Raw genomic sequence first — 13,227 nt, 5'->3', positions numbered from 1 at the left:
TGCGACCTCGTTAACTGGAATAGCAGACACGCGTTAAAGGACTGTAAAGGTAACTGGCTGCAACAATACCTCGCCAAAACATTTCATAAGATTTTCACTCCGGATTATTTTTATATTCCCAGCCTGCTAAATATGTCTTGCACCGCAGCCGCTTGTCTGTGGGAGAATGTAATGACTATTTTAGTCCTCCAACATGAAGTCTGGGTGACAAGGGGACTTCAATTACACCGTTGGAGAGACCCATGGTTAAATTATTCAGCATGGACAACGTTCAGGGCGATAAACCCACGGGCAAATTACCGCGCGCGCGCTCGTGTGTGTAGATGTGTGTGTGGGAAGCCGCGGACACAAGTCTTGTTTTCAGTTATTTGGCTCAATCCAAAATATCGACTGTGTAAATAACACTAAATATTCAATTTTAAATCAATTGATTCGTGAAAAGGTGTATCTGGTGGATATCACGAGCGTTCATTTATCTGATCGTTCCAGTTAGTTTCAGTCGCTCTTCAAGCGTATATCTGAGCCTATGCTGCAGGTGCACACGACACAATTACTATTTTAAACTTGTATTAAAAAAAAGAAAGCGGCTAAACAATATTCAACAGCACGACATATTTAGAGTTTGTAAAAAAATATACAATTTTACATGAATGTGATAAAAAACACAATCACTGAAGAATGAAAGGGATTTAGAACCGAACTTAAATGAAGAGTGTAAGTAAACAGCAATGGCATGAATTAGATGCATTAGTTGAATTTTTAAAGTTGTAATTAAATTCACAAATTGTAATTAAATTTACAAATAAAGTGACCAACTGACCATGTCTCGCGCTACATGTCTAATTAGAAAAAGGGAAATCGCACGTTTAATAGATTGATAGATGTTACACATATTCAGACTTCTTATGATAAAAATGACATACTGCGTAATGGATGACAATAAACGATACTTGCTGTCAATGAGAGAAAGAAATGTTGCCATTACAGAGCCTTTCACATATGAGAAAAACACGGGGAAAAAACACTCAATTAAAAACGGAGAGAAAAAGAGACTTATAATAGTGCAAAGTTAAAGGCTGTCACTCATACACTCCTACTCCTCAGAACGCACCGGGTAAATTACGCACAAAGAGCAACACTGAAAAATAAACGTTTTACTGCTGCAAGTCTTACAGAGCATACACTTGAATCTGCCCGTATAAACCTATTGGGCTGTGAGTTCCTGTGTCGGATTGGGAGCAGTCGACACCAGCTCCGCGCGCCCCGATGCTGCCGAGGCTTGACTGGAGCTCCTCGTGCTCCGATTGGCTGCCCGCACTGACAGCTCCGCACATGATTGCAGGAGAAGAAGCCCGACCCCTTTCACTCTTGCGAAAGGAACCATTCATAAACTACACAAGTCCAGCTCACAGCTGAGTGTGGACGAAAAAGTGAGCGGGGACGCAGAGGAGAGAATAAACAGCAAGAGGAGATGATGGTCACTGTAGGCGATGTTAGCCTTTAGCGTCTGCAGCCCAGGACCCGGATGGTGACCCGCAGCCTGAATACGACTCTACCTATCGGTGCTGGAAGTGATGTTGGGTTGGACTGATATTTAGCAGGGCTAATACCGTTGCATCCCTATCCGTTTCCTCCTCCTCACGCTGACGTCCATCCGCTGCTCAAAGCCAAACAACTTTTGATCACACACTTTTTCCTGCACGGGGAAGCGTCTGCCTCTGGCTGTACCGGTAAGCATTGGATCCGTCAACTTACTGCGACTCCCCGGTGTACAGCCCGGACCTCTGCCCGAACATGATCGCGACGCAGGCAAAGCTGGTTTACCAGCTCAACAAATATCACAACGAGAGATGCCAAGCTCGCAAAGCGGCCATTGCAAAGACCATCCGGGAGGTTTGTAAAGTGGTGTCGGATGTTCTGAAGGAGGTGGAGGTGCAGGAGCCCCGGTTCATCAGCTCACTCAGCGAGATAGATGCGCGCTTCGAGGGGATGGAGGTCATCTCCCCCAATGAGTTTGAGGTGGTGCTTTACCTCAACCAAATGGGGGTGTTCAACTTCGTGGATGACGGCTCTTTGCCCGGCTGCGCGGTGCTGAAGCTGAGCGATGGCCGTAAAAGGAGCATGTCGCTGTGGGTCGAGTTCATCACCGCCTCGGGCTACCTATCGGCCAGAAAGATCCGCTCCAGGTTCCAGACTCTGGTGGCACAGGCCGTGGACAAATGCAGCTACCGCGACGTGGTAAAGATGGTGGCGGACACCAGCGAGGTCAGACTAAGGATCAGGGAGAGGTACGTGGTGCAGATCACGCCCGCGTTCAAGTGCACTGGGATTTGGCCTCGGAGCGCGGCTCAGTGGCCCATGCCCCACATCCCCTGGCCCGGTCCTAACCGGGTAGCGGAAGTCAAAGCCGAGGGGTTTAACCTCCTCTCCAAAGAGTGCTACTCGTTAACGGGGAAGCAGAGCTCCGCGGAGAGCGACGCCTGGGTGCTGCAGTTCAGCGAGGCCGAGAACAGGCTGCTAATGGCCGGCTGCAGGAAGAAGTGCCTGTCCGTGCTGAAGACTTTGAGGGACCGTCACCTGGAGCTCCCGGGACAGCCGCTCCAAAACTACCACATGAAGACCCTGCTGCTGTACGAGTGCGAGAAACACCCGAGAGAGACCGACTGGGACGAGTCTTGCCTCGGAGACCGACTGAACGGCATCCTGCTGCAGCTCATATCCTGTCTGCAGTGCCGCAGATGTCCCCACTACTTCTTGCCAAACTTGGACTTGTTTCAGGGAAAACCTCACTCGGCCCTGGAGGCTGCTGCTAAGCAGACGTGGAGACTAGCGAGGGAAATCCTCACCAACGCTAAAAGTTTGGACAAACTATAAAGTGATTGTCGAGACAGAGCCGAAGAGACATTTTGGGATAGAAAACAACTTCTGAGGACAAATACGATTCTGCAACTGATTCTCGAAGCAATGTGAATAAAAAAATTAAAAAAAATCAGTAAGAAAAATAATGCAGCGAGCAAACCACAAAACCCTTTTTAAATGGAGCAATTGGGCCACTGCCAGCGAGAAAGTGAAGGTACATTTTCAGATAAATGTAATGACTTTCAGTTGTCTTCTTTAAATGTTTTCACAAAGTGAAGAAACTTTTATTTAAATATATGCACAAAATCGTTAAGTGAAAGAAAAATGTAGCGTGCCAAGTTCAATTTTTTTCATTATGTGACTTTAAAAGAAATGTTAATAAAATGTTGCAAATTAAATTACAACTTGGCCTCGTGTCTTGGCGTGTTTTGACAGCTGATATGACAGGCACATCTGTTGCATTTTATTTTTTGCTATTGTCTGATGAAGAGAATCATTAAATGATTCATTTTGACGAGACAGCTGACCTGGGATCAACACTGGGAAAAGAAAAATGGAAGCGTTTGCTACATTTAAAGAAGGAATGTGCACCGCCGACTTCAGGCCATATGTTATTTTTTTACAGTGACAGGCTCTAAAGGATTTTCGAATGAATGTAAATCAACGGACTCGTGTTAATATATAGGCCTGGGAGCATCTTCTCTGCTTTAACAGCAGCACGCGCACAGGGCCTGCAGACAAACTGAAGCCTTAACCTGATTAATGCAGAGGGTTTTAGATAACGCAGTGCTATCGTAGACACCATTATTGTAGTTTTTTAACAATAGTTACTAAAACAAAAATCACATTCAAATGAATGCGCATGTTATTAAAATCAATACATTTAAATACGCAACTATACATGTTTAAAAACAAATCAGATCATTTCATGCAGTGTTCAACTGAACAAAAACAACCACCTGTGGGTCAGCAGTCTCCCGTAGCTAACATGAAGAATTACCGATATTAGTCCAAATTTTACTTTATCTATTTTTTTTAATCTCAGCCCTATTTACGTGCAATTTATTTATTTTTTTTTTTTAAATCTGTTTACTATGAAAAAAATCCTGATGATTACTAATGGGAAAGCCTGGTCCATGTGCCGTTATGTTCTACCCATATCAAGTTTGATAATTTGTTTATTTATCACAAAAACGGGATTTATTATTCCCACTTAACAATATAAATGTTACATTTACTTTAGAAAATATTCATAAAGAAAAAACATGCGGTAAACAACATTTATTCCCCCATTTCATTTAAAATAGTCACATTGTAACTTCAGACAATACATTAATCTCGTCTTTGACACAACATTACCAGGTGTTCAACACACTCATATCTGCTTTTAAATGCATTTAAAATAGCACGTGGTGGTGAAACATACTGTGTTCGTCAGCAGCCTGCACAGTATTTAAAAGTTCAAGCACGGCTTCAAAACGTTTGACAATTCGAGACGTGATCAATGGAGCTCGAGTCTCTTACCTTTGGATCGATGGCTTTGAAGCCCGGCTCGTCTTCGTCCACCTCGAAGTAGAGCTCGGAGGCGGTGATGGACAGAGTGCCCTTCACCACCACGGCCGGAGCCACCAGCTGAGCGCTGGTGCTCACGTTTACTGGGCCTGGAGTACAGACACATGTCGGTCAGAGAGACAAGCAAACCGTCCTCCTCTCCGAAGTGGAGGGGGGGATTCGCTGCTTTTACGCAGCAAAGGTAAACATATAAAACTCAACAAGGGATTACACTGAGCGGTTTGTTTGCCTGTTAGAAACACAGCGGGGGCCTTCAATCCTGCACGTGGTTAGTTAATACGGATGTTAAGATAAACACGACAATGATAACGATCCTCTGGTTCTATTTTGAAAGTTTAGAGTGATTCTTACAGAAATAATGTTTACATACAACTATTTGCATTGCTATACGGCTACTTCAAACACCGTCAGTAGTTTTTCTCCTGCATAGATAATCTACAATTAATCAATTAGTTCAAATTGAGCTAAGAAAAATAGCTGCCCACTGTATGATACATATCTATCCAAATAACATATTACAGGCCTATGTCTCAAAACTCGCACTAAAATAAACGATAAACAGTGTGCAACTTTGCGACATAATTGTCAGAACTCCACTGTCAGTCAGGACGCATTGATTGCGGGCGGTTGAAAGAAGCTCTGTTTAATCTCTCATCAATCTTAATTTATGCCAGTATATGACAATGAGCGCCCGGCTCAGGGGAGCTGTGGGCTGTTAGCCCTGCCCGGCTCTGCACATATGAGCCATTGTATTTGCAGATGTGCGCTGCGGAGAACCGAGGCTCGGAGCCCGGCTTGATTTCCCTGAGCGCCCGCGCACTCGTGCAAACGGATGGAATACACATACATATATTTATTCATCCCTCTGCCGCTCGTGAACCCCGTGAGTACTGACATGTTATCCGTGGGTTGAAATAACATTTTTTTTTTCCATTTCCATTCAAGTCAAAGACATTCAATTACACCTGAAGCAGACAGCTGCTTAAAACGAGAAGCTGAAGCTCTCCCGACTCCATTCTCACAGTACACATCACTTTATTAGACAGCATTCAACGTTTAATCCTATTGTCCTCCAGTTGCGTTATTATAATAGCACTCTGAACCCCATTAATGCGGCTTAGTCTGGTGAGCGCTGTCACTGCACATACAGAAGAAAAAAATGCGGATTACACTGCAATCCGATTAGCGGACTAAATTATATTTAATTAGGAATCTTTAAATATCAGACGGCTCAAAAGCAACAAAGGACTGGCAACATCATGAGCTGGATAAAGTATAATATAAGGTTGTGTTGACGTCATTTCATCGGGCTCTTGAGGGGAGGTTTTATTTAGGCTATGCTGCAGATAATGTCCCATTCCAGGCTAAGCAGTATCCTGGGATAAACTCATCTACTGCTGGACAGAAAAACATGTTTAGAGAGTTGCTGCTGTATGTTTATGAAGCAGACCTCCAGTGGCAGACAGAAAACTGAAAATACTATGTTTTCACAAGTACTCTGGTGCCATAATGAAAGAGCTGTGTAAGGCTTTCATTCAAGGCTCTTTTTTTTTTTTTACTTGTACAGAAGGCTTCTTATCTAAACAACACACTGATATTAAAACAAAACAGCAACATCATGGGGGAAATATGAAATCCTATGGGAGATGTGGTGCACAAGACAAAGTGCTCTATAACTCACTATTCTCAACAGTGGCACTGCATATGTAGGAATTTCAGCATCATGAAAATGACAACGAGCATGTTTCTTTATTTTGTTTGAGCTGCAGGACAAACAGTGCAGCAGGAGGGGTGAGAGGGGAAGAGAGTGAGCCGTTCCTTTACCTGTTAAGTTCTCCAGGTCCTTCTCCTCCAGGGATGACAGAGTGTCATCGTCTCCGTCAAGCAATGTCTCACTCTCTGAGTTTTGATTTCCCAGAGTCTGGCTCCTGATGGACTGCTTGCCTTTGAGAACATCCTCCTCGGACACTGGAGGGGGAAAGGGGGCATTTCATTTTTAGTATTTTAAGTCATATGCATACAATACATAAAAAATAATTGTACCCCAATAAGCATTTTTTTACTTTATTTTAGTGCACTGTTTGATGGCTTTCAAAGTTTAAATGATCAAATGTTTGAGCAAATTTTATTTTTTACCGAAACAAAAACACCCGATTCAGCTTTTCTCTTTAAAAACAGCAAATCAAAGCAACCATTACAAACAATAAACCACGACAGTGGAAATATTATATTTAGATTGACTAATAAAAAGTGGTTGTGCTCTAATATCAGCCATCAGCTTAATTTCTACCGTCTTTAAACTACAACCACAGTGGTGGTGTGGTAAATAAAGAGAAGGCTGTCCATTCAAATCAGTGATAAGCGTAACAACCTCACATCAAATCAGAATTTGAATTGAATCTATATTTTCAGAATTGCATTCATTTAGCACTCTTCATAAAACAATCGATTTGAGACTAATTATTAAAGTAATTCATGAATTTAGTGAAACATATCTTTGTTGGTTTTCAAAGCTTTTTCAAACAGAAAAAGGTCAGCATTGTTATAAGTATAGCAGGTTTAGCCTCTGATAAAACGATTCACTAAGCACTGCCGTTTAACCTACATTCAGCAGAGGAGCCATGCTGACTTGTGTCGCATTTTCAGACTTCTAGAGCTACGAGCAGGCAGACAAACTGAAAACACGAGGCAGACTAAAGACTGACATGATGCAAACCCTAAATGCATCAAAACAAAACACCATTTAACACAAAGATTAGTCAAACTTTCATTTTAAAACAAAACGAGGGTTCACACACTGCCCGTTTTGATCTCGACTCAACATGACTTGAGGTTCCCAATAGATTATTTAAGAAAAAATGTTAATCTGCAAACATTTACAGAGCCCTGCATTCCCCAGTGGTGCATGGTGAGGATCCACAGACACAAGTCCACAGCACAAAGACGAGCTGGCACGCCCTCCCTCTTTGTAAACATAGCTGGCGAAATAGCCGGAGCTTTCGCTGCTTCTGTGTACGTTTTCTAATCCCGCATTCTGGTAAAAGCAACACAGTTTTAATCCAGTTAGATGCTGAACACACATTTTTTTCCTTCATTATCACCTGAGATCAATTGCACTTCCTACAAATGGACAGCTGTGTCACGTGGCAACATACTTTGAAACTGCTAGAGGAGCTAGGATAAAAAATCTCTTGTCATGGAAAATATGCAGCTCACTGATATTTAGAATGGTCTTCCTGTAATTAAGCCTCCCTGGAGGATTCTTTAGTTAGCAGCACTGAAATTACTACCAGCTCCTCTAATACGTACCACATGCCATTGTATTCACACCAAGCAAGTGGACAGAAGACTTATCACCAGCTTAAAATACAGAGATGTATCTGAACTTCTATGAATTTCACCGTCAACATGCTCAGCAACGCTCAACCCCAAGTACTGTACTGTACTACTAACATACAGTATTAAGCCTTACACATACACAGTCTGACGCAACTCAACCTTCGTACTACTGGGCTGATCCATGCTCCTTCCATTACCCTCAAGCACAAGTTATTATTAGTTCCTCACTATAATATACACTGAAGTAATTGAAACTAAAATACTGACCAGTCAGCTGGAGTGTAGCAAGGAAAGCTATTCTGTTCATGTCACACATAAAAGAAACGTGCAGATAAGTGACAGGCTACGCGCTAACTTCTCACTCTCTGTTCCGAAAGTGGAAAGTGTTTATTTTTTTCTTCATATAATTTGACAAGTCCAAGGTTTTGGCGGGGTTGTGTGTGTGTGTGTGTGTGTGTGTGTGTGTGTGTGTGTGTGTGTGTGTCTGGGGAATCATGCTGGTTAACTTCAGAGTACAAGCTTTTACCAGTTGGATTTAAAATCGAAATATGCAAGTGCATAATATGGAATTAGCTAAAAAATTAAGCGCTATAAATAATACTAAATAAATGCAAATTTGCAACAATCATTAACCTTATTAAAATGGTATTTAAATCAAATTGTAATTTTAAAAGACTACAATGGAAAACAATCTATGCAAAGAGCAGACGCGCCACATTGACAAAAAACAAAGTCGAGCAGGGCCCTTCAACCTCATCACTCATCACACGGGGAGCAGAAAGGTGCATAAATCCCAACAGGTTACACTTTTCCAAGACCCCATTTCCCGACTGAGAGGTTCAACTACCTGCTTACACAACTCAAGGCATGCATGGTCACAGCAATTAAATTGTCAAAATTAACAAATTTGTTTTTAACGGGAGCGTAACTAGGAGTGTGGTCATGAGGAGAGTATTGATTACCAGAACAGAGACATTAGTCTTCAGGTATTTACTCTGCCACCTCTGGAACACTGGCCCAGACCAGACCAAATCAATCCCCCAGAAAAGATGGTTCTTTCCAGGCATAAATACATAACGGCCTACTCAAGCCTACTGGCAGCCACACACACTCCTGTGGAAATCATCTTGGCGCAGTATGAATGATAACGGTTGTCCCTAACCCTTAACGCAGAAATGCACATTTTCTCCATGTTCAAATGCAAAGACATATTCCCCTCTTTTAAAAAAAAAAAAAAAAAAAAAAATAGGGAAAACCAACACGTTTGTTACAATAGATCGCTCAGTAAAAAATGCAAAATATTTTCCATTGCTTCTAATTTTATGATCAAGCGTGAGATTTGAAAAGTGCAGCCACAAGTAGCAAGAAAATTAGGGTAAATTCAGGCTTGATCTTATACTAAATATTTTCTTAGGGGGAGAGACTGCATTTTCCCCTCTGCATCTGATGAATATAATTACAGCCAGATATGACCTTTGTGCTCCGTTTGAAAACTCAGCCCTGCATTCTCATCTTGAGCTGCACTTCCGTAACAAATGTCGGGTCGACTAAAACAAGACGAAAGGTTACATCAGAAAATGGATGCCGGCAGGCTTCAATGTCAAAGAGTTATTTTAATGATATATTCTCGTACTTCAGCCGGGCAGTATACTCTCCCGAGGTAGCGTACCCTCTGCCACAACTGGCTGCTGACTATTTTTACACAAACTTGGCTTTGAAAACAAATGTTTTCAGGAATTGCCCGCCCCCGCCCCCCCCCCCAGTGAAGAATAAACACCGCACATATATAGTTTAGAATAAAATTGAATACCAGACCAAATACCTGAATGACGGAACACCGTCAACAGTTTTTCATCAGCTAAAAGAAGTCAATGACGAAGCATAAGTGTCTGTTCTCTGTCATGAACTAGCTGAAGGGAAAACAAGGAGGAATTAAGATGGAGACAAAGTTAAATTCAGAGGTTTGCAGCAGAAGAGCAGCGACCAGCTGGCCTCGGCCTCCAGCTGCCTCCACACTGCAGCCATTACTGCAGACCAGAAGTCTCCCAGGATCCCCAACACTTATTGCTTTTTAGATCACATTCGTATTGACTCCTGTCACACCATGCCATTTGTCTTCGGGAATGATGTCACATTTAAGGGGACTTTTGCAGGAGACACATTGAGGACGTTTTTTGGTGGAGAAACGACCGTTTACCGGAGAGAGTATTTGATCGAGCTGGTAAATGTAGCTCCAACATGACGATGATTGCAAACCCTGGTGGTGTGCTGGATTTCTTTGTAGAAATGAGGGATTACGTGCACTCGAGAAGAGAAATGTGACTCCTGGTGTTGATGCAGGGACATGTGTCATTTAGATATTGTGGTCACAAGTGACTGCTGGGAATGTTAAGTTGCTCTCACACGATGTCTATTGAAAATCGGCACCTGTCTTTACAGGGAAGTGCACGAAAACAATGAAAAATTGATCGGCCTTGTTTAAATACTAAAGGAAAAAGTAATGAATGCTGTTAGTTTAAATGAGAACGCTGTACTTTGGGTAAAACCAGAGTATTGGCAAAGTTGTTTTTTCCACACCATTAAACTGTTCCACGTCTTAAGAGTACAATGTGGACTCTCTTCAACGATGTTCGGGAGACTGCAATCTGTGTTTACTAGTCTGTTAATTAAGCTGAAGGACCAATACAATTTATCCCATTCAATCAATGAATTCGTAATTATACACCTCAAAACTCATTTTATTTAGAATATTCTATTAAGTTTACCTCTGATCTAACAAACTATTCTGTAAAAAAATGCATCAAAAAGCAAGAATCCCAAAATGATTGAGTCTCAACAATCTTAAGTCTCAAAAATCTCAACAAGGGAACAAAATATCGGAGCGTGAATGCTACTTACCACTGGTATAAGCCACTGTTATGCAGCGAAGAAAAATAGAATAGACAAAAATTCACATTTCATTTGATTCATAGTCACTTAGCTGAAAACTGAATTCCTAAGCAAAGCATGCTACAGATACAGTTGATTGTTAGTCCAGCTTTGCCTAATGGGAGGCAGAGTGTGAAATCTAAATGAGGGTGCTGTTTTACGGCCTTGTTGTATAATGAATCTTTTATTGCAACGCAAAGACTAATTTGTATTACCTTGTACCTGGTGCTACCACCAAGTGAGTAAAAAAGGGAGTGCAACCAACAGGAAGGGGACTTGGTGGATGGGACTGACCGTGTTCGGCCGCGGCTTTGAGCGTAGCCTCTGAGTGAGTGGATCCGGAGGGGTTCCTGATGAAGCGACGTCGCCGCCTTAAATCGTCCTCCCAGTAGTCCAGGCGCCAGAACTCCCTCGGCCGGCTGCAGCGAGACAGAGGTAGCACATGTGTTAGCAATTACCAGCCAGCATGGTATAGCAGCACAGCATTAGCACTTGGTCCGAGCAAGCGTACATAAAGACAGCATTGTGTTTGCTGGTTTTTTTTTACCCTCAGAATAACTCTTTAAAAACATTCCCTTAGACACAAGCTTGCGGCCCAAATCATTGTACTCGACAATGACGGTATCTCCATCTAAAGAGACTAAGGTGCTCCCCTTTTTCATTAATTTTTCCTCCTCTCTCTGTGAGATGGTGAACTAAGCACTAAGTGCATCACAGTGGAAGGAGCAAATGCCAGCGTGATCATTTTCCACACACTTCTAGGGCACATGCCTCCATTCTAGGCTCATTTCAAGCCCAGCAGGATACCTCTTGTCAGGACTCATGGCTAGCAGGATAAGGAGAAGGCCATTACAAACACAGAGGAGGAGGGGGTGGGGGGGGGGTGGATAGCATTACCAATATTAATCAATGTCTACAGCACCCATTTCTCTTACCAATTCCCTTTACCAGGCCCGGTCAGTAAATCATTCCGCTCTCAAGGCAAAGAAAGCGTTAACTTTTAATGAGGAGTCATTGCCACATAGCATTGCACGTGTACACTGTGTACCTGTCTATAATGAAATATCTCTTCTATTTTTGAAAGTGGTTTAATTAAAGCATAATGTAAAATATTCATTACCCCCATGGCTTGGAGGCACCACAAAGCGTAATAAAATCATTTTTCTCATTACATGTTTCTTTTTCAGTTTAAAGGGTTTTTAATTTGAAGAACTTTTTAGTGCAAAAACAAAGGCAGCACAAAAATCCACTCTTTTTAACTGTGAAAACATCTCATGCGTTAATGATTAACAACTCAGTTGGGAGGGAAAAACAACATGGGCTTGGGTCTTTAGTGAGACTACATCCCGACTGTGTGACTCAAGTCAAACAGTCGTTTTACTTCTACTAAATGTTCTCATGAGGAAAACACTTTTAGGAAATAAGAAAATCCTAGTCTAGGCTTGTCCTGGAGTTGATTTTGTTTGCATTTGTTCATCGCAGATATTCCTAAAAATCCACCCAAACAATTTGCTACGATTTCGTAAAATACTGTAAATCTTTTCAATTCTGCTGGGCTGTTCGAAAAATTAAATCACAACTCCAGCAGGATCTACGCTCTCATGAATCATACAATAAATTACGATTCGTGCTACCTAAAAACCATGTGGGTGCAAAATGGTTTTATATTCCACAGAGTAACCTTTTTGAAAAGATTAAAAGCACACAAAAAAAGGTGCAAAGGTGGCAAAACTGATTTTACAAGAAGACATACTCAGATTTAATTGATTCAAAACATTTCTCAACTAATAAAAAAAAAAAAGCATGACCAGGTTTATTCATAACTGGCTGCAGTATATCCTGTGAAGGTGTAAAAGACACAGTTTATGGTTTCAGTGGCATAAACTATGACGGGAGAACCCCTCCATACTTTATGTGATCTACTCTTGAATGCTGCTCTGGCCGGGGGCTCCTCACAAATCTTCAGTTCAACACCAATGATCACACAGGGGCCTCGGAAAGGGAAAGGAGCTTTACGCAAGAAAATAAATACAATTTCCAAGCGGGTACTTTAAAACCCCGGCATGCCCTGGCTAATGAAAACCATTGATTATTTGATTTATCTGGACAGAACAAAAATAATTCTGTCTCAAAATGCTTGATGACGAGTGGAGGGCTGCCACTGCTCATATCTTGAGTCCGTATGTAAATTCAGTGCGTAGAAGACCATTGAAAGCACAATGTGGGAAGATGTTTGGGATATTTTCAAAACAGCATAAATGTAAATGTAGATTTTGTATATTCAGAGCAGTGAATCAAGAGTGTGTATGTGTGTGCAGGTCTGTACAAGACCAGATTTCTCACCAGTGACAAAGACCCCGCTCCGTGTTTGTGTGTGATAGTCTCTGAACGCAAATGGCCACTTCATCATCCTGCCTGCACCGGTATTCATCTATGAAAATAATTATCAAGGTTGTGCATGGCGCACAGCTCCGAATCAGGACGCACTCGTCTCTCATCTCACGGAAGGGGGGGGGGGGGGGGGGGGGG

At 42.1% G+C, this 13,227-nt stretch overlaps 2 protein-coding genes across 8 annotated transcripts in view; one reads left to right on the top strand and one right to left on the bottom strand.

The window, feature by feature from the left end:
• lrba (LPS-responsive vesicle trafficking, beach and anchor containing) overlaps positions 1-13,227 on the bottom strand; it is a 146,706-nt gene that overhangs the window by 66,512 nt on the left and 66,967 nt on the right. For 4 of the 7 annotated variants that reach the window (XM_031863004.1, XM_031863003.1, XM_031863002.1 and 1 more), the window contains exons 30-33: positions 10,993-11,117; positions 10,669-10,683; positions 6,256-6,399; positions 4,384-4,520 (exon numbers count right to left, since the gene is read on the bottom strand). In XM_031863004.1, coding sequence (XP_031718864.1) covers positions 4,384-4,520; positions 6,256-6,399; positions 10,669-10,683; positions 10,993-11,117 — 421 coding nt within the window. The remainder of the gene's footprint in view (positions 1-4,383; positions 4,521-6,255; positions 6,400-10,668; positions 10,684-10,992; positions 11,118-13,227) is intronic. The other 3 variants (XM_031863005.1, XM_031863007.1, XM_031863009.1) reach the window with 1 other exon arrangement.
• Positions 1,390-3,263, top strand: mab21l2 (mab-21-like 2). Its single transcript, XM_031863010.1, has one exon. It carries the CDS (start codon positions 1,795-1,797, stop codon positions 2,872-2,874), a length of 1,080 nt encoding a protein of 359 aa, XP_031718870.1. The 5' UTR covers positions 1,390-1,794; the 3' UTR covers positions 2,875-3,263.

This window comes from Anarrhichthys ocellatus, unplaced genomic scaffold (genome assembly GCF_004355925.1).
Source record: "Anarrhichthys ocellatus isolate YVR2014 unplaced genomic scaffold, GSC_Weel_1.0 scaffold28, whole genome shotgun sequence".
In the NCBI taxonomy this organism is placed as follows: Eukaryota; Metazoa; Chordata; class Actinopteri; order Perciformes; family Anarhichadidae; genus Anarrhichthys; species Anarrhichthys ocellatus.
This window is presented reverse-complemented; position numbering and strand designations above follow the sequence as displayed.